Consider the following 22,045-nt stretch of genomic DNA (forward strand, 5'->3'; position numbering starts at 1 on the left):
AGATGGTTGCTCTTCCTTGCATCATGCTGTTGAGCGTCAAAGCCTCATATTGACCTTCCTCTCCAATGATATCTCTGGCCTGACCCACTACCCCACTGCATCTATGTATGGTGCAGGCCGCACTGCTGTGTACATATGAGCTGTTGCAGAATGTGCTGTCAAAGGACGCCGGAGCAGGAACAGGCTATAATGTCCTGTGTATGTTTTGAAGTGTTCTTGCTGAGGCAGGATATTGGCTACTCAAAATTGTATGAAGAGCACTCTTGTCGCTTCCTCTAGTTAAATACTGCACTGCAAATACCTAAATGTGTCACTTTGTAGTAGGTCACTGTGATTTACTGCACTAAAATAAGTCAACGTTTGGAGAGGATCCAGTTGCTCTCACTCAGGTCCTAAAACAGAAAAACATTAACATACTTCTTTAATATTCAGCCCCTGCCCTTGACAGTGATTAGCATCAATCAAACTGAAGCTACATTTTTTTTTAGCTGCAAACAGAGATACTTAGAAACATGTGCGATCTATAAAACTTTACATCCCAGCAGAAATGATGTTGATTGTCAGTTTGAAAAGCTAATGGAAATGTGAGCTGAGCCAGGCAGATACTGTATGTATTGGATTTGATGGCCAGTCTTATATAGTATGTGTCATAAAGACCGCTATAAAGTGGACCATCAATCATGTCTAAAATCTATTTTGACTTTCATGTTTGCAGCTATTTTTCACAGGTCTTTCTAACTAGTCTATTTTGAGCAAATTGAAACCATTTCCACTCTGGTTGTTACCTTAAAGGAAAACCCTGCTGGGAACTGTGGTGTCTTGATTATCTCTTGATTTTCTTGAGACTCATGCCAGCTCGAGTCTCAGTGTCTCACAGCATTTACAAAAGAAGTCGTAGAAAGGGAGATTCCTCTCTTTTACACTGGTGTGAACAATGTGGAGGCAGGCAGGGAGGCATGCCATGCTGGTGGATCGGGCCCACCCAGTCTGCGGCCTGCTGTCCCTCTTCGCTGTCCTCCCCTCAGCGAACAAAGCAGACACAGGGAGGAAGGGGAACATGGGGGGGAGGAGGTTTGTGGAGTGCAGCTGTCACTCTGCCCCCCATTGGAGGGAGTCTGGCGGGAAGGAAGTGAGAGAGACAGATAGATGGACAAAGCAAGATCTTTGCTTTAGCCAGAAACTGGTTTCTCTGACTAAGTGTATGTTAGGAGTTGTGTGACTGAGTGAACAGTGAATGAGAAACATTCAAATCATTTGGAAGGAACCAAAAAAACAAAAACTGGCAATTTGAACAACACTGACAGTAGTTATTCTGGACAAAAGTAAACACCTGTGCTGCTCCAGCAGGAACACAGCACCTGTTGACCACACATTGCAATAGATCCACTGAGTCTAAGGAAAATGGCAGATTGGTACTTATTCACTGGTTTCAGACATTTGGGATACCATGTGTTGTTCTAATCTTTTCAATATGGAAGGTTATTTGCCTTTTTTTTGTTGAAGAAAGGACATTTTATTTGAGCTTAAAGGGTTCTTGTTAACCTTGGAAATAGCAGTTTGTCAGACAATGAATGAGAAGATGAGATAATGGCAGCTAAATGTGAACAACTGTTGCAATACCTTTACACTATTTGACATATGTCACAATACACGTGTGCTTCTAGACTCTTTTAGTCATCGGTCACGGCTATTATTTTCGTTTTTGGTTCAACACAGGTCAGGCTTACTGTTGTGTAGTGTTTATATATTTTTGACAATATATGCGACTTATTAAAATTGAGGTAAAGGATTACAAAATAGATGCATTTTTTCATCTATGACACATGCTTCAGTATCCTGAATCTCCTCAGATCCATCGATATGTCTGCACTACAGGTGTCTGCTATTCAGGATAATGTCGTCTAACAATGCAACACTGTGGTCTTGTCACATTCATAACAACTCCATTGTTTTACTCCTCATAGCAACGCAGAAACCTAAAGCTACCTGAGGGCTCAATGCCAAAAGAGAGACAGCCTTTTGTCTGCCGTGTTTATTTGATAATCCTCGATGATAGGCTAAGCTTCTTTTCATATCAGCTTCACACAGGGCCGTCTGCCAGCACACACTTTCTCGGACACAAAAACAGTCTGATAATTAAAGTTTGTCAAAGACTTGCATCAGGCTGTGCCAAGGAGTTTTCTTATGGAGATGAGGATTGGATTCCCTTTTGGTTCTCCATGACATGTGAAGCAGTGCAGATTGGGTCCTATCAATCAGGACATCATACACACACACAGTTATTGTATAGTTATCTGCACAGAACACACAAAGCAATACTGTATTTTTACACATTTCATTTCACGCACATACCATATAACACCTAAAGAATCTAGGGTGAGCAAAATCAGATATGATGCATGTTTCCTGTATTTTTAGCCGTGACTGTTGGAAACCTGAGCACGGAGCCCGATCGAGGGTAGCCTTCGCCCGCCATGAGTCCAACCAGGCGTGGGCTTCATGCATTCGTGCATGTGTCTATTTGTGGAAGAAGGTAGATTATAATATAAAAGGTACAGCGATTATCTGGATTTACAGCCATCTTTATTCTATTCATGGAATTAAAGTTGGGATTGAGTGCTGTCATTGTCCCAGAAAATCCACTGGATATCAGTTTCATCTGAACATATCTCTCTGAGAGCGGTTGGGCCCTGTTGTGACTCGGTCTGGTTTGGCGTCAGCACTGACATGTGGGTTTGAGGAAGTGGCCCCCTTCTCGTACTGAATACCCCACTATCAGCTCCCCTGGTTTTTCATTGTCCCCAGTCACATAGCAGAACAAGTGCAGCCTCTTTCTTCTTCAGTGAGGCAACACTGGGCTCAATGCTGGTGTGGACAGTCTGAGGGTCCTTGCTATTGTACTATGTTTAATTATTATTCTCTGTTTACTTCTTATTCAGGAACAATGATCTATTCACCTCTGCGTTTTCTAATTTCTTGGACGTATTGTACAGAATAAAATACTTTTAGTCTTTTAAAATGTAATATTGTCTGTCCATTGTGCTAAAAGTGTCTTCAGACCCAATGAAGACCCCTCAATCCTCTCAGGCTCTTTAGCAGAGTGAGGTCAGCAGGGCCGCTGCCGGTGTGACCAGTCGTGCAAAACTAAAGAGAGAAAGCCCTCTCTGACCCCCTGATCCAAAGAACCCACTGAGCTTGACCCATTTCACATCAAAAGGCACAGGTCACTAGGCTCTTCTCACAGAAGGATAAGACACTATAGGGACTTTCGCCGCTGCTCTTAAAAAAACATTCAGATTATGTAGCGGAACCCACGATCTTAAATATCTGTGAAGCAGCCAGTTTTGAGTCAGTGCCCAAAGCTGAGCTGACAGTTTGAGGGATTACACGAGTCATGAGATAGTATGGATTAAAGATGTGGATCAGTGGCAGGTGACTCTCGGAGCTTTGGTCAGATGTGTGTTTTATGAGCATGGCTTCTTTAACAGCTAAAATGAGTAGAAAGTGAAGGGGTCAAATGATTCTATATGTCCTGGATATGCTGCAGAGTTTATCAAGCTGTGAGTAAATCATGTTAGTGTAACCAGAAGTATATATTTAAGGTTGCTAATGGGGCAAAAAACTCCTTCGCCTTGTTCAAGAGGGAGAGCGACAGAGCGTGGACTTGATGGAGCGACACAGATTTACAAGAGGCTGCTCATTAAAGAAATCAGACTATGACACCATTTTTCCACAAGCTGACCGTCTATGTCTGCGTTGGTACGGTCCATTTTAGGATTGAGTGAATGGAAAGTGTTAAGTCGAGGTGGATGTGCATCAGAGGAAATAAAAAGTAAGGCAACTCCTCTGAAGGCCCATGAGGTTTAGGGAAGTCCTGGTATTAAGATATCACGTTTCCCCTTCCAAAATGAAATGCTTTGATTCCTTTTTATCCTTGAGCCCAGAGCAGATTGCATTACATATGCCTCAGTGAATTCTAATATGAACAAAATAGATTGTTTCCTCGTTGTACTGCGCTGCCAATTAGGTCTTTTGTACTAAGTATATATCTTTTTTCTGTCTTTAGGTGGAAACAAACTAAAGCCTCAGCCGTTCAGACTCAACTGGTCCTGGATCTCTGTGGAGAAGGAATACTATTTAGTGGATGAGGACTCCAAATTCCTGGAAGTGACGCTCAAACGCAGAGGCTACCTGGGAGAAACCTCCTTCGTCAGTAAGTGTTGACTTGAGTCTTTATATTTTATAATTAAATGACTAATAACTAGATCTATATATTCTATATCTTTCATGACTGAGGTCAGAGAGTTTCTCCGAAGTAACAGCATTTTCTGTTTCTTGTTTGCCCCTAAGAATCCACATTTCTGTAACATTTCAGTCGCAATAAACAGATATAAAGAAATGTCACGACACAACATGCCCTTATTAAACTGACAATTTAACGAATAATTATGGCCCCTTTAACAGTTGAAGGAACAGCCCTGCCATAAAACATCTGTCCTACCCTCTTATTTAAAATCTCTGCAGATCCTTGTTAAGCTACAGGAAATCCTCAGTCTATCCCTACACAGAAACACCAAATCAACACAACACTCAGAACAATGCTGTGTCCCAAAGGTGAAAATCCTTTGTGTCGTTGTTTGACTGGTGTTACATTTCCTCTCTTGTCTGCAAGAGGTCTGATTGAGAGCACATATAACCTTTCCTGGTAAAGGTCAAGTATGAAGTTACAAACGCACACATAACTAAAAGATTATGCAGATATTTTCAACCCAAGAAATGTGTTGAAACCAAAATAAATGTCGGGACTTCTGTGGTTTTTGGTCCTTTTATTCATCAATTGAATCTACAGTATTTCCAATTAGAGATCAAAACCTGCACATCCCTCTCCCTCAGGTATTGCAACAAAGGATGGAACCGCTAAGAAGGACAAAGATTTCCGAGGAAAATCCCAGAAACAGGTCCAGTTCAACCCCGGTCAGACCACGGCGACCTGGAAGGTGAAGATCTTCACAGATCAGGAGTTTGAGACTTCAGAGACGTTCCAGATCCAGCTGTCAGATCCGGTCATGGCGGTGCTCGAGTTCCCCGACTTCACAACAGTCGAGATCGTGGATCCTGGAGATGGTAAGAATCTAAAAATGTAGTTATGTGAACAAAGCCTCACCGTCATAAACGCAGTCTTTTTCATTTATAGTGTTAAATAAATGGGGTATTGTTATGCTCAGTTTCTCATCACCTGTATGTCTCTTTCAAAACAGAATCCACCGTCTACATTCCTCAAGCAGAGTACCGCATTGAGGAGGATGTTGGAGAGCTGTTAGTGCCGGTGAGGCGCTCAGGAGACGCCAGTCAGGAACTCATGGTTGTTTGTTTCACTCAGCAAGGTGAGAGAAACCCGTTTGTAATGATTGTATTTCAAATGAAAAGGTTTTCATTTGAGTATTCACGCAAACTAGCTCAATGCCAATGATGTATACAAAATAAGTACAACATTTTGGCTTTGTCTGTCTTTACATACGTCTCCTTCCTTTCTGATGTTAACTACCCAAAATCAAATTGCCTTTGAGGATTAATAAGGTTTTAATTCATTTAAAAAACATTAAAAAAAATCTGACTTTCAATTATTAAAAAGATGCCTTTAACATAGTACATGTACTTTGTAGTGTTTTGTATGTTTTTAAAAGAATTTTCCAAGTCATTTTTTGGCATATTTCCACTTGACACAGGACAGAAATTGTCTAGAAATAGGGGGGAATGGGTTTGATATGCAACATGCTAAGGCGGGAATCAAAAAGGGACCTTGTGGTTATAAATGTAATATCATGTAATCACTCAACTACTAAGGCGCTCCACACGTCCATTTTGTATTATTTTCTTTTGTAACATACTGTTACATTCTCTGTGTCTATGTTTTGTATACCCTTTTTCTTTCGCACCCTCTGACTTCATACTGCCAGTAACCCAACATTTCCACTGCAGTTTAACCCTTTATGTCCTCTCTCTGTTCCCATAATTCCTCAGCCACGGCCACGGGCACCATACCCAGCATGGTGCTGTCTTACTCTGACTATATCACCCGTGCCGAGGACCACACCAGTGTGCTGCGTTTTGACAAAGATGAGCGGGAGAAAATGTGTCGCATCATCATCATCGATGACTCCCTGTATGAGGAGGAAGAGAGCTTCAACGTCAGCCTCAGCATGCCCATGGGCGGCCAGCTGGGCGCCAACTTCCCCTCTGCCAAGATCACCATCCTAGCAGACGACGATGACGGTGAGTGAAGTTGGAGTTGAATGCACTTGTCCTGTTGTAAAAAACCCTATTTCGCATTCAATTTTAAGTGTCAATGGTCAGTTTAGGACATTGATGGAAAGGCGGAAAGATACAAGGAAACTACAGATCGATGGTTAAAGAGATAAAAGCAGTGACCTAATGAAATAATTACAGATTGAAACAGATACATTTATTGCTCATTTAAATATATCTTTTCAGCTTTTCATAAAGTCCTCCAGGTCCTTTTCAAACTACCCACTAACAGCAAACCTACACATGATTTCATACATTTTCATTGATAGATTTACAAGTCACAGAAGTATCTCAGTTCTGAGCATTTGATAAAAAGTCGGATATCAAAATGCTGGACCGGACCAGGAAAGTGAGCAATAACCTGATTTATGAGCAGATCACAGCATCAATATGCATTAATGCAACTTATGAAAAGAGCAGAATAGTATTCTTTGAATATTATTGTTACAGTCTGGATGTCTCCTGAATCAAAGCGTAATACAACAGCAGAAACATGCTTGTTTGCTGCAAAAGAAAACAGATGTATTGTAATTCTGAAACTGATACACACAAATCAACAAAAGCACACGCTGAACAAGATCTCCTAAAGAGCTGTCTAACATGAGCATGGAGCCTGAAACACATTGCTTTCCTGGTGCACCATTCAAAGGGAGTGAAGCTTGCCTAAAGGTCATGTGCCGTGGTTACAGTGCGCCTGACATCATGGCGGCAGCTGCGGGTGATCCTGTTGCTCAGCTTGTGCCTTTGATGCTGTATTTTGCCATTTTGGTATCAGCACACCATTAATCCATCAAAAGTGCACAGGCGGCACAAAAACCACAGACGCCAAAACAAAACCCCGGGATACCGTACATGCCTTATTGGCTTTACTGTATTTTCGGGTCCATTACTCTTCCTGTGCCGGGATCTAACGGATTTGTTTACACACTCCGCTTCATTTATCCTCCTTATTTGTCTCTGTATGTCTGAGTGTCGGTAACAAGATAACAATAGGCAGGTGTTGAGAGGGAGAATGGCGGCTTCAGTTGATGTTATGCTACACCACAGTGTGTCTGACAGATAAAAGGGCTTTCAACCTCACTCTGCTCCTCCAGCGACCCCCAGTCGTCGTTGGCATTCAGGGGGGCTCAGGGGAAACGGAGGGCATCCCTTTGTCTGCGGGGACCAAAAGGCAGGTGGTGGAGACGGGGACTATTGTGAAGAGAATCCAAATGACTGGCATGTTTTTACTCTGGACTGCATCGCGTGTTCCTGTTAAAGACAGGACTGAGAAGGAATGCCGTTTTTAAAGCTATAAATTACAAATGTGTCATAGGTTTCATTTGATCCGTCAAAGAAATGTCCTTGACAAATTGTCCACACAAAATACTTAAAATCCTTGAGGTACATCTTGTCGTTTTGCGAGTCTTCGTCCCATTTCTCCAGCATTTCTTCGAGGCTCATTTCCTGGATTGGCTTGTTGTAGTGACAGACGTGCTGCTGGAGCAAGCATCCCTCACCACCAATTTGGCACAGGAGTACAATTGAACTTTATGTATAAATAATCAGCGGGCATTCCCGGACATGTGAAAAGACAAGAGACGACTCCTCTATTGTGGTTTAACTTCTTGGTGGGTCCTGAAGTAACACCCCATCATAAATCTGGTTCAGAGTGTGTGTGTGTTTGTGCGTGTGTAAAACCATCTGCCTGTCTGAGTAAACTTGTGGTTTGGACTCTGGCCAACAGAGCCTCCATTGTTACTGTATTTGTCTGGCTCTTCCTCCCACTGATATTTAAGGTTGCCATGTTGGCACTCATTCCTCCAAACAACCCCCTTTCTCATCCTCCCTGCTACTAAATAGCTGTCATGGAGGCTGAGAGGCATTAAGAGCGTGCCAGAAATCCATCCGGCATCACTCGTCTCTCAACTTCTGAAAAAGACCTGCCAATTTGTTAAAAGCAACAATAACTGAGAACAAATACAGTGATTGGGAAAACTGAAGTGTTTCAACCTATGGTTATAAAACTTTACCATATCCCACACTAATTCATTGCTACATATAACTTTCAATGCATTTGTGAATCCATGAAAACTGCAATGTATGTGCTTTTTTGTTGTTATTGTGTTATTTGATCAGCCTTAACAAGGCCATACATACTTCAGGGTGAAAGCAAATGTTGCTGAACAGTAGACACAGTGACATTTACAGTACGAGAAAGGACAAATAAGATCAATAATGTCAGTTACCCAGCAATATCTTATTAGCTAACATCAGCCACAATAAGTTACTGGTCATCCTATTAGACAATATAAGACTGTAGCAGCAACAACAACAACAACAACAACAACAACAACAACAACTGAGCCATTACGCCACAACTGTGGACTAGAAAATACACTAAGCATTTTCAAAGCTATTCGTTTCTTACTTGCAAACCATTTATAAAGCCTTATTTTAAATTGGCATTAATCCATTTCCCACAGAAACTCCCACAATCACTCTGTGTGTACCCTTTCTTCCTTAGTTGAAGGAAAGCTAAAGGCGTCTCTATCAGAGGATCTCTAAGAGCACTGGCTGACAGAGTGTGCTGAACACACTCTTTATATCCTTATACAGAAGTGAGGAGAGATTAATTGACAATGTGTCCGGGGCTCTGAATTCTTGCCAAACCCTCGGCACACTGCTTATCAGCTGCTCTATCATCAGACACTGGGAACATCCCCTCACTCCTGTGCACACACAAGCACACGCCTATTTCATCAGGTGTATCCCCGGCCCTTTGGCGTTGAGTTCAGACGGAGCTGTCCGGATTTAGATAAATGGGGGAGGAAGGTTGGGAGAGGATAGGATAAGGGGGATGAAAGCTCTCTTCCTGTGCCGAGTCAAAAATTAGGGTGTTTGCTCAGCTATTCATGCCAATTTGTCCGTGGACAAGGCTCGATTAGAGGCTTAGGTTGCTATGTCTGTCTGACAAGAGACGAAAAACAGCAGAACTGATGAAAAGACAATATCCGGATTATGACAAAATGTCATGTTCGTAGACATGATTTTTCTTCTGGATTTACCACGCTTGATAACCAACTCAAATTCCTCTATACACTGTATTCCTGGTTAAAGTTGATGAGTTGTTTTTTTAAAGGGCACCATGTCATTCAACCCCTGTACTTTGGTTTTATTCCCAAACCCCACAGAGCCTTCCCTGTATTTCGGGGAACCTGAGTATGTTGTGGAAGAGAGTTCAGGCTACGTTGAGGTGAAGGTCTGGAGGACGGGAACAGACCTCTCCAAGACGGCTACAGTCACCGTCCGCTCCAGGAAGAGTGAGCCTGTCTCTGCAGAAGGTACACGGGCTGTAAGAAACACCGTTTAGTCATGATTTTGCATGACAGCGTTAGTTCATGGTTTCCTCTCTAATATGCAGCTGGACTGGATTACGTTGGCATTAGTCGAAACCTTGACTTTGCTCCTGGAGTGACGATGCAGACGTTCAGAGTGACCATCCTGGATGATCTGGGTCAGCCGGAGCTGGAGGGGCCGGAGACCTTTGACCTTGTGTTACGGATGCCCATGAATGCTGTTCTGGGAGAACCGAGCAACACCATCATCACCATCAACGATACAGTCACTGACGGTGAGTTTCCAATATAGTGTTCCAAGACTACAGTAACGTAGTGCAAGGTTAAGGTTGACAAAGCGTCACAGAAAAACCTAGTACTTAGTGCAAATTTGAGTTCAGTCACTTCACCTAAACGCAGTGAAACTGTTTTGTAACACGTTGATATTTGTCTTTACAGTGCCGAAGGTTCAGTTTAAGGAGGGAAGCTACAAGGTGGATGAGGCCGATGGGGAGGTAACAGCCATCGTGTACCGCAGTGGAGACATCAGCCTCGCCTCCACGGTGCGCTGTTACACTCGCCAAGGCTCGGCTCAGGTCATGATGGACTACAGTGAGAGACCCAACACTGACGCATCAATCATCACCTTCCTGCCAGGTGAGACCTCCCCTCTGCATCTAACTCTTTCTGTATCGTTACATCCTGCAGCACTTAACTGAGTGTGATGACCACTCTTTCCCCAGGTGAAACTGAGAAGCCGTGCGTGGTCAGCCTGATGGACGACTCCGCCCATGAAGACGACGAGGAGTTCAGGCTGGTCCTGGGAAGTCCAAAGAGCAAGTCTCCGTATGGAGCCGCTGTGGGGGAGCAGAAGGAGGCGCTGGTGTCAGTCACAGACACCAAGGACAGTACGTACTCTAACATATATGAAATATAAACATCAAATATATTTGAATGACTGTTTACTAGCATTCATGCTCCAAGCAGGCTGAATATAAGCAGAATATACATTAAAGACTAAATATATCTATATGTGATTTACATCATAAAAAATATACATTTATCTTTATGCACACTTAATCACCCTTTCTTACTAGTACATTCACATATGACACATACAGTCATACACTTACATACAACCTTGTACGCATAAAAATGCCATAAATAACTAAATAAAACAACCAAACACAAACGGACAGAAAAGCTGAACGTAGTGTTTCTGCTTTCATTTATTTTGCATTGAAAAGACGGTATTGTCGACGTTTATTTTATAATGTTTTGAGGATTCTTACATTCTACTCTGTACATTTGAGAGAAAAAACATGTCTTTGATGTTTTGGCTCATGTTCATTTTGAATGTTCTTCCTGTCTAGGGCCCATAATCCGCTTTTCTGAGATCAAGTACAGTGTGCGTGAACCTCAGGTCAAAGGTGACTTGGCGATCGTGAAGATTCCCATCCTGCGCGTCGGAGACACATCAAAGGTCTCACTGGTGAGAGTGCACACCAAAGACGGCTCTGCAACATCCGGAGAGGACTACAACCCGCTGTCAGAGGGTGAGAACATGGTGTAGTGGCTAAAAAGTGCCGCGGTAGCTTGTTTTTAGGTATTTGTGTATATAATCATTGCTCTCTTCACTATCTCTATGTCTAAGATGTTGAGTTCAAGGCCGGTGAGACGGAACACTTCGTGGAGATCGAAATCCTGTTTGACGGTCAGAGAGAGATGAGAGAGGCCTTCATTGTGCACATGAAGCCTGATGACAACATGGTGGCTGAAGTACAGGTGACACAAACGCAACATACACATTGCTGCAACTCTTATGTGCACACGTACAGTGCTGCATATGTACAAACGTGAGCATGCGCCCCTGTCAGGTCAGCCTGTGTTGAAAATAGCCAGGCAGCAGCTGGCATTGCTGTCAGCGCGCCTGGACCACGGAGTCTTATAAAAAGCTTCTCCCTCTGGAATGAGATGCTGAGAGGAATGTCCCGGCAGAGCCAAACAGTAGACAAACCTATAAACAGAACGGCGACATACAACCCATACATCAGACATGTACCACTCACGTGACAAACTCAAATATGTTAGGTAGCAAAGTTTGAGGAAGAAATCTGTTGGAGGAATGATGAATTTAAATGAGATGGATTCAGTTTCATGGATCAGTTTCTCAACATGCTTCTCTTCTTCTTGCCAGATGAACAAGGCCATTGTGTACATCGAGGAGATGGACAGTGTGGCAGATGTTACCTTCCCTGCCGTGCCGCTGGTGGTTTCCCTGCTCATGTACGATGACACGGTTAAAACCAAAGAAAGACCCAACCCGGCCAATGGATACCCTGTTGTGTGTGTGACGGTAAGTGTAGCGCTTCTGATGTAAAGCAGCTTCTATTTTGTTTCTTTTATCTCCACCTTTGCAACAAGCATTGTAAATACCTGAGGTCTTTTTACAGTGCCATTCCAATAAATTACATCATTTGTCATTCATCTATTTGCCTGCCTTTGCTTTTATTTTGTTAACAAAAATATATGCAATTTTTGCTTTGAATTGCCTCGTCTAAATTGTGCTCTATAAGTCATATTGTCTGCTTTTCCTTCTATAGCTTTTTAGAGTCACATATATCCCCACATTTCTTTAATTTAAATCTGTCTTGTCATCCCTTGCAGGCTTGCAACCCTAAGTACCACGATTTCGACAAAACCGGCTCCATCTGCTCTGTGGAGAACATCAACGACACGCTCACTCAGTACCGCTGGCTGGTCAGCGGCCCCACCGGCTCTGATGGAGTGACCAGCCCCATGGGGGAGGTGGACACCAACACATTCTTCACCAACACCAAGTCCATCACTCTGGATTCCATCTACTTCCAGAGCGGCTCACGGGTTCAGTGTGCAGCGAGAGCCTTCAACGCCAATGGAGACGCCGGTCTGGAGATGTCCAGCCCCATCGCTGTGGTCAGCAAGGAGGAGGGTGAGTGAAGCATGATGGGGAGGCTTGTCAACATCATTATGTTATACTCTTATCGTACAATATATCGACATGACCACAAGTGATTTTTGCCCACCTAGTTATTACCCATTGTATCCAAATGATATTTTAAGGAAGAATTCCCATGTCTGAATATTCTTAAGAATTAAAGTTAATTTCTCTCTTAAAGGGTGTAGGCTACTTGCATTTAATGCTATTATAAGATGATTATGTAAGTGGCGTAAAACGGTCTTAAAATGACAATTGAAAGTAGGCCTGCTGATTTAACTGCTACATGTTTAGCTGACTTCTGACTCTGTGCAGGTATGTGTCAGCCTCGTGTCGCGGGCACTGTTGGAGCCGAACCTTTCTCTGCTAAGATCCGCTACACCGGTCCAGATGACCCGGACTTCCCCAACCTCATTAAACTGACCATCAACATGCCTCACATGGATGGTGAGCAGCAAACATTTGTTGCATATATGGTCTTAAATGGTTAGTAAGCTAATCTAGACCAAGACTTACCACGCTCTTCACTCTCAACAGGCATGTTACCTGTGATCTCCACCAGACCTCTGTCCAACTTCGAGCTCACCCTGAGCCCAGACGGCACGCGCGTTGGCAACCATCGCTGCTCCAACTTGCTCGACTTCAATGAGATCCAAACAGGCTACGGGTTCATCACCGATGCCACAAAGAACCCTGAAATCATTGGCGAGACTTCCCCCTACCAGTACAACCCGGCCATGCGCTCAGCCAACTCTCTGCGCTTCTACAAGAACCTGAACCTGGAGGCCTGCCTCTGGGAGTTCACCAGCTACTACGACATGTCAGAGCTGCTGAACGACTGTGGAGGCTCCGTAGGCACCGATGGACAGGTAGGACACACATTTATCAATCAGTGGAGACACTCTCTGGGTCACAGTAAATATCAGCAAATTCTTTAAAGCAAAGTTCACTTGGGAACTAACTTCCTCTCGGATTTTTTTTCCGTTATTGTAGCTTATTAGCTTTGCATTGTTCCACCACCAACTTCTATTTTAACTTCTCTGATGGACACGGCTCCTAAAAAGAGGAATAGTTGCAGACAGTTATGTGATAGTACGATGGATAGTACACATTTATTTTAAGGAACTGTTTGAACCTCCTTTTTCTTTAGCAATTAAGCTATATACCTTGCTAGCAAACAGTCACTGACAGTTAGCAAGCTAGCTAGCACACAGAGCTAAGTTAAGTCGCCACTTTGCTGGGAATGAACAGGGCTTGGTCTCAAACTTTTCTTTATACATCGATCCACGCCAGCTACAGTTGTCTCACAGCTAGTCACTGTCATTCCTGTAAAGATGCATATTTTATGAAAATGTGCAGATACATTTTTCTGTGGCACTTTTTGTTAACAGGCGTTCAAATGTACACAGAGATACTACTTCACATCCAATATACATCAACTACTAAACTATGCATCTTACATAACTTGACAATGCCTGATTTATGTCTTATTTAGGTGCTGAACCTGGTCCAGTCCTACGTCACGCTGCGTGTTCCTCTGTTCGTGTCCTACGTCTTCCACTCTCCGGTGGCAGTGGGGGGGTGGCAGCACTTTGACCTGCAGTCAGAGCTCAAACTCACCTTTGTGTACGACACAGCCATTCTGTGGCAGGACGGCATCGGCAGCCCACCGGAGGCTGAGCTTCAAGGTATGTTTTCAGAGCAACGCTGCCTCCTGCTGGCGCTCACAGTCCATTTGTGAAGCACTGTTCAACTTTGTTCTCTCTTCTCATAGGGGCCATGTACCCAACCAGCATGCGTATAAATGAGGAGGGCCGTCTGGTGGTCAACTTCAAGACGGAGGCCCGCTTCAGGGGACAGTTTGTTATGTCTCATCCAGGTAAGACTGTGGTGCCCACACACACACACACACACACACACACACACACACACACACACACACACACACACACACACACACACACACACACACACACACACACACACACACACACACACACACACACACACACACACACGCCCTACACCTATGCAAGGAGTCATTCTATACAGCGACCTCCTCTTGGGTTACCTTGTGGTCGACTTCCTCTCTATTCCTGGAGTTCCACATTGGGGGTCCTTCCTGTGTGAAAGTGCCAGGGGTCATTCCAGCAAATGTCAAAATGACCCTTCAGCGTTTACAGTTAGGAAGCAAGTGTTACGAACTATGTAGAAGGTCACTCTTTAAATAAATAAAAAGGAGACACTGTTACTAGTTGGTTTGATGAAATGCAGCTTGAATGATTTATTTATTTTTGCTGATTTAAATGCTTTCATTGTAAAGTTAACAAAATAAAACCGCATAACCATACAAGACACAAAAAGAACACTCAATAAAAAATAAAATATTATAATATAAAAAAATAAATAAAATACAATTATCAGAAATATATCAAATTGATTAAATAAAAATATAAAAATAAATAAAATGGATTAGATAAATAAAAATAATTAATAAATTAACACAAATAAATGAATAATTGAAAACAATAATAATTTACATATTACATTGATTAATTAAAAGTAATTAATACAAGTAACAACAATAATAACACTACTACTATAACATGAACACATTCAGATGCAAACAGTTCTTGCCTAAGAAGAAAAACCCAAACCCAGCCTCACACTGTCTACTGTGTGTTTTCAGGGACCAGCATGTCCTCCATGGTGATGTGTGCGGACCACCCCGGGCTGACCTTCACTCTGGCTCTGGTCAGGACGGAGCCCACCTACAACCAGCCCATACAGCAGTGGAGCTTCGTCTCAGACTTTGCTGTGAGTGGATCTGCAGTAAAGGCTTGCCAGCTGACTTCATTGACAGTGTTTAACATTGTTTCTGTGGGACTTTTAGGTCAGAGATTACTCCGGGACCTACACTGTGAAGTTGATCTCCTGCATGGCATCACCCAACGGGGAGTTCAGTACTCCTCCTGTCTGCCATCCCAGAGAGCCTCTAACGTTTGACATGGATATCCGCTTCCAGCAGGTCAGCCTTCATATATAAACAAACATCGCCCAGCATGATGCCCTTTTTTCAAAATGACACTACAAAAATTAACAATTATTTATAGTCTAATATCTTAATTTTTTCAATTATATATTATTTGGTTTTTCATCAGTTGATATTAGTACAAATGTTATGTAAGCGGACAAAATAAATCGGAATTATATGAATCCTTGTTCCCTAAGATGATGATTTATAAATGATACTTAGATTCAAGGCTTTTATTGTCATTCGTACATAGCCACAGTGTAGTTATGTCAATGAAAATCTTAGGTCACAGGCTCCTCCAACAGTGCAACACAATGAAATAGTGCAAGTAAATACAAATAAAATAGCTATATTAAATAACTTATTAACCCAGGATATGTTGTGTGTTTGCTAACTGTTGTTCTGTCCTCCAGGTGAGTGACCCAGTGGCAGCAGAGTTCAGTCTCAACACTCAGATGTTCCTGCTGTCCAAGAAGGAGTTGTGGCTGTCTGACGGCTCCATGGGCTTCGGAGAGGGCACTGACACTGCTTTTTCAGACGGTACAACACCGCCGCCTTGTGGATTTATGAAACATTACAGCAGTGGAGGACCATTACTCCTCTGAGAAGCTGCTATTTCCTACTTAACATTACATTTGTGTGTTCAGGCTCCATGATCTACGGCCGTGTGATGGTGGATCCCGTCCAGAACCTGGGCGACTCGTTCTCCTGCGGCATCGAGAAAGTCTTCCTCTGCACCGGAGCAGATGGATACGTTCCCAAATACAACCCCACCAACAAGGAGTTCGGCTGCCTGGCAGACGCCCCCTCTCTGCTCTACAGATTCAAGATCCTGGTACGAATGAATCCTCAAGGACAATACTTTAGTCAATCATAAATGGACGCACATTTAAATGCAATTAAATAAATACAAATATCTAGTAAAAGCTTAGAATAGCTTATAAAATCATAACGACAACAGAATTGCACAAACAACCTGCTAAAATACAAATAAATAAAAACCAGTATGTGGTTAGGCATGTCTTCATGATGATAATTCTGATGCTAAAGTTAAAAAAATCGGATGTAAAGGTATCAGTGTGTGAGAATTGTTAATGAAAGCAATGTATAATGCTCAGGGAGTTTTGGAATTATTTCTGATTTCTGTGTGTTTTGTTCTGCAGGACAAGGCCCAGCCGGAGACTCAGGCTTCAGTGTTTGGTGACGTTTCCTTCGAGGCCACGCTGGCTCTGGACACACCCGGAGGTCTGCCTTTAGCAAGACAGCCAGGATCAGACGGCTTCACACTCTCCTCGTCTCCACTCTTCCAGGTGTGTATCATTTATAAAAACTCACTTTATTCATGTATCCCAAAAAGCCATACACAGGGTTTAGTAGTAACAAGTGTCATGTAATAAGGTTATGATAATACATTCATAATAATCAGCCCAGACTACATTTGAAAATGTGTTATAGTATAGCCACATTGTCAAGAAACACTTCCTGGCATGTCAGATAAAGCAGTTAAAGTATTTCATATTTAAAAACTTTTTTTGTATGTCAACCAATGCTGATAACTCAAACGCATGTCACACAGATGTAGTGTGTGCCAGAACTGTTTATTCGGGGTAATTTGATTTGGCCAACTGTAGTTTCCGAAAATACAAAACTGTGTCTATTTGCATTAAAAAAGGTTGTCATATTAAGGTAAGGTGACCAGATTTTCAAAATTAAAACCGGGGACATTTTGAGTTTTGCGGTGAAAATATCATTAACATATCCAATTGTCTTCACTGTTAAAGAAAAAAGGGGGACAATTCTGGTTCAATGTAATTCGAACATTTTAACTGTTGGATACAAACAGAAGAGATAGGTCATAGAGACTTCAAAGGTCTTTTATTTTGAAACTCTACATCAGATTGTCCTGATTCTCTCTGAGTGAGTGGATGGGGTGTCCTGCTATCACCCTGAAGTGAAATAAGTCTTTGATGATTTGACAGTTTTTTATTTATTCTTGGATACAAACAGAAGGACGATAGCCCATATGAGACTACAAAGGTCTTTTATTTTGAAACTCTACATCAGATTGTCCTGATTTTGTCTGATTGACTAGATGCGGTCTCCTGCTATCACCCTGAAGTGAAATAAGTATTTGATTGACTTCGAGTGACTCTTTGATTATGGACGGTTTCCATTACATAATAATCCAAATATAGATGGACAATGGATCTAATTTGAGATTTTAAACGGCATACATTTTAAATGGTGCTCCAGAAAGTAATGTTATTTTAGGAGTGCTGTGAGATGGTGTCAACATCAATTGAAATGAGTCACCCAGTCAGATATGTCTTCATAACTGTATCCTTACATTTTACATTCACTCAGTTACAGTGTTGGGTGTAACGCGTTACAGTAATATATTACTTTTTGCTGTAACAAAGTAATGTAACGCATTACTAATGAAATGTGGGTAATATATTACCCGTTACAATGCTCAGTAACGCAGTTACACATTTTAACCCGAAATTAAATGGTGTTTTGTTTTTTAACAATGTACTAACATAGCGAGACATTCCGACACCAGACAAATTGTGCGGGTAGATAGTAAACCTGGTGTTTACTCTTCAGGCTTCACGCCGGGATCTTCGGGGCAGTTGAATGGTATGCACCCTCTATTCAAAAAAGAGAACGGTGCGAAAAATACTAACAACAAATTGTGTCAGGTGCGCGTGACCTGCTCCGCTGCGCGTGCATCATTTCCAAAGTGCTTCCACAGCAGTGACACACATCTGTGGATAATCATTTATACGAAAATGGTTAAAGCAACCATCACTAAACGCCAGCAACACTGCATCTACTGCAGACTGCAGCAACAGGTTAGATGGGGACATCACGTGACCCTCCGTTGTGGACACTAGCTTACTCCCGCCTGACTCGCCGCCCCCGGAGCAGCACTCTTCGTTGCCCGAAACTACGCCGCCCCTCTGCGGCCCGCAGGTGCCAGCCAGGATACCACGGCAAAACAGAGCCTGCCCAGGTATATCTAAACAAGTACCCGCCTGTACAGTGGGGTTAGGTGGTCATTTTGCAGCTCGTGGTATACAAATAGACAAGGGCTAGAATATGTGAAAATAGGGCCACATTCTGCCATGCCTGTAGAAATGTTGGGTCAAAGATAATGCATCCAATAGCACAGATGCCTTCACCACGAATGGCTACAAAAAGATCTCATATCCCAAGCTTATCAACAAGCTAGTGTTGCAGCTGAAATGATCTCCAGGTCACAAATTCAACCTCACATGATGATGTGATCCAGTTTTCAAGCACAGTAAATATTCTCTTCCCAGAGTATATGATGGGACCAAGGTGATGTTTAGTAGGCTACATGGTTTTAATAATACTTTTGCTTTTCAATGTTTGCCATTTCAAACCATGAGCTGGTTCAAATAATATTTGCCTTGATTTACAATATGTTCTCATTTGTTTTATCAGTAGAGTTTTGAAGCTGTTGTGCTTTTCTTTGTCACAGTCCACTTTGGACTGTATGAGATATTTCAGGATTGCACTTTTAACTCACTTGAAATGTTCTCACTTGCTTGGTTTCAAAACATAACAAATGCCATAATCTGTTCATTGGGACCATCAATGCTATTTTTCATTGCTGTTGCCGGCCACTATTGCTCATGTAAACCTACTACTGCTGTAATCTGATTCACCCCGAGTCATTTTGTTCTGGAACCGGGCCTGTATGGCCATATACTAAACACACTACAGAGCCCATTCCGTGTCCTGTTAGTGTTTACTTCCTGTCTGCCTTCTTCTGGTGATTTATCTGACGTCCAGCGCTCCGTCTTTTAACCTCTTTTCCTTTCTCTTTCTTGATCCTCCTTAGCAACCTTCATTATAATCCTTGACAGTGGTCTGTACTGCTGGATTAACAATGTGTCACATGTTAAGAATTTACAATCAGAATCGAGTATTCAACTAACCCGTGTAATACAAGTTGTTAGTAGCCTACACAGTTGTTATGCTATACCACATTGCCCTTCACTGGATGTATAATGAGCTGCACTAAACTACATTTTAGCATTTAAAATACCTAGCCATTCTTTTGCGGTTATTTTATTTTATTAGTAAGTAGTGTGACTCATTACATTTCAGAGACAGTAATTTTGTAATGTAACTTATTACTTTCAAAAGAGAGTAATAAGTAATATGTAATATATTACATTTTGGAAGTAACTTGCCCAACACTGCTCAGTTATAATGTGGTAGTTATACGTAATTTGTTTAAAATTATTATTGATCACATTATATCGTACATATTTCTTAATTTCAAGCTCCAGTATATATGAATATGTTTTGTGTTTTTTAGGTATATTTGTTATTGACCGAGTAAACGCTTTCATTTTGAAGGCAGTTTTTACAGACATCTACTGTAATGCATAGGATATTCGTGCACCGCAATACAACGTGCGGGCTGGCTTGACTGAGTTTTCCGAAGTGGGGGCTGGCTTGATCGTAGTCTGTTTACCCAGTGTTTCCTGACATGAAACGTTTTATTTCACGTTGCTATGTGTTTTTAACGTATATTAAACAACGGGGACAGTTTCAACCGGGGACAGGGCAATACAAACGGGGACTGTCCCTGGAACGTCACCCTATATTAAGGGAAACAATTATATTGACGTCCTATTTTGTGTGTTTTTTTTAAATAAGGTGCATATTTTTAGTAATCCCGAAGTATTCAGTTTAGATTTTTGTAATCCCATTGACAACCTACTCATTTTTACAAAAAACATGCAAAGTGAACTCTAAATGTTGTGTCTCCTGCAGGTTGCTGCTGGTAGAGAATGGTTCATCCACACCATCTACACCGTGCGCTCCAAAGAAAACGCCCGCCGCAACATAGGCAAGCGCAGCGTGGAGTATCTGCACCACAGCATCTCCTCGGTGGAGCAGCCCGACACCTCCGTCCTGCTCTCAGACCGCCACCGCCGCGCTGCCCCCGCCTTCTCTAACGCCCCCGTCCAGGACATCGGCATCGAAAACAACCGAGGCACCAACATCCAGCACATCTCTCTGGACCGAGCCGACCGCATGGTGGTCAGCCAGCGCCAGCCCTGGTCCCCCAACCGAGACCCCCTGCTGGAGCGCCCCCTGCTGGAGAGCTCGGGCAGAGAGCTGGCCGACTCCTCCACCCTGCCCATGCTGGTGGGCGTCGCCGGGCTGATCCTCCTCATCTGCCTCATCGCCACCGCCGTCATCCTGCTGCTGCGGCGCAAGAGGAAGGCCAAGAAGGCCCAGTTCCCCCCCTACACCACCTCCTCTTCCTCGGCCTACAGCTCAGGCACAGGGGGAATGTGGAGCAGCGCAGACAACTCTGAGGTCTAGATCCCTCCACCTCAAACACCTGCCCCCTCTTAAAAAGACTGATAGTCTCCTCCACCATTGTGCCTTTAAAGCCCGACTCTTGTAGCACTGAATCGAGCCCAGAACAGTGTCAGTGCTCGGGGGGGCCTGCATGCAGAGAAACCACCAGAGGGTCTTGTTGATCTCTGACGATGGCTAGTTCTTGCTGTAGTGAAATATAGGTTTGTGCAGCCTATTTTGAATCATGGATGTACAAAGAAGCCCCACACTTATTCACGTGCTTCTTTGGTTGTCAAGTTGTAAAATATCCCGCTTCATGCAGCATTTGCAAATGCCTAGAAATCCTTATTGAGTAGATGCAATTATATACAAGAGTTAAAAGGCTAAGTTGCTTCAAATTGTCTATGTTCCTCCTTAAAAGATAATACTTTATCACGTTTTTTTTATTGGTGTTATTTTATTTTGTGGAGTAAAGCAAAATGGATTGAATGTTATTTGAAGCTGACCTTATGAATGAGAATGTGATAAATGATTTGTAATATTTAACTGTAGGGCTTAAAGAGCCTGCAGTACATCTGCCCACCGCTTAGTAACAATGCCGATGTGGTGTCATTGAAAGGGATTGTACATTGTAGTCTTGAGAATGCAGAATTATTATATTTTTCTTTTTTTAAAATAACTATTCTTTTCAGGTCAATGTGGCTGAAATCAGATTCAAAACTATCTGTGTACATATCAATGTAGGACAATGAAACGGTATTACTACACCCTGGTGAAACTTGAAAAAATATGAACTGTCTTTCTGGTTTGTCAATCAAGTCCTGAAAAAAAGTGCATTATAAATCTGTTCTTCTACAGCTGATAGTATATTTTATTGTGCCATTTGTTAGTAGACTTATGGCTTATTAATTGAGAATTTCAAAAGTTTGGATGCATGTACACTTCATCTGCCAAATATAAAATGTCCTTTTTTTGAATCAGTGTCTTATTTATCACACACGTATTTAAAAAAAAAAAAAAGGTTTATTTGTGACTTTAAAATACATTTTCTACTTCACA

The 22,045-nt window shown here is 42.4% G+C and overlaps 1 protein-coding gene across 1 annotated transcript in view; it reads left to right on the plus strand.

The window, feature by feature from the left end:
- Positions 1–22,033, plus strand: part of frem3 (Fras1 related extracellular matrix 3) — a 34,466-nt gene extending 12,433 nt beyond the window's left edge. The window contains exons 3-24 of the mRNA XM_034086243.2: positions 4,067–4,213; positions 4,894–5,124; positions 5,259–5,384; positions 6,022–6,273; positions 9,480–9,629; positions 9,710–9,919; positions 10,083–10,280; positions 10,367–10,531; positions 10,997–11,179; positions 11,278–11,408; positions 11,821–11,979; positions 12,291–12,594; positions 12,916–13,047; positions 13,138–13,469; positions 14,096–14,288; positions 14,375–14,479; positions 15,290–15,417; positions 15,494–15,628; positions 16,048–16,174; positions 16,282–16,469; positions 16,798–16,944; positions 20,450–22,033. Coding sequence (XP_033942134.1) covers positions 4,067–4,213; positions 4,894–5,124; positions 5,259–5,384; positions 6,022–6,273; positions 9,480–9,629; positions 9,710–9,919; positions 10,083–10,280; positions 10,367–10,531; positions 10,997–11,179; positions 11,278–11,408; positions 11,821–11,979; positions 12,291–12,594; positions 12,916–13,047; positions 13,138–13,469; positions 14,096–14,288; positions 14,375–14,479; positions 15,290–15,417; positions 15,494–15,628; positions 16,048–16,174; positions 16,282–16,469; positions 16,798–16,944; positions 20,450–21,007 — 4,301 coding nt within the window. The 3' untranslated portion in view covers positions 21,008–22,033. The remainder of the gene's footprint in view (positions 1–4,066; positions 4,214–4,893; positions 5,125–5,258; positions 5,385–6,021; positions 6,274–9,479; positions 9,630–9,709; positions 9,920–10,082; positions 10,281–10,366; positions 10,532–10,996; positions 11,180–11,277; positions 11,409–11,820; positions 11,980–12,290; positions 12,595–12,915; positions 13,048–13,137; positions 13,470–14,095; positions 14,289–14,374; positions 14,480–15,289; positions 15,418–15,493; positions 15,629–16,047; positions 16,175–16,281; positions 16,470–16,797; positions 16,945–20,449) is intronic.
- Positions 22,034–22,045: the final 12 nt, after the last annotated feature.

This window comes from Pseudochaenichthys georgianus, chromosome 1 (genome assembly GCF_902827115.2).
Source record: "Pseudochaenichthys georgianus chromosome 1, fPseGeo1.2, whole genome shotgun sequence".
Classification (NCBI taxonomy): Eukaryota; Metazoa; Chordata; class Actinopteri; order Perciformes; family Channichthyidae; genus Pseudochaenichthys; species Pseudochaenichthys georgianus.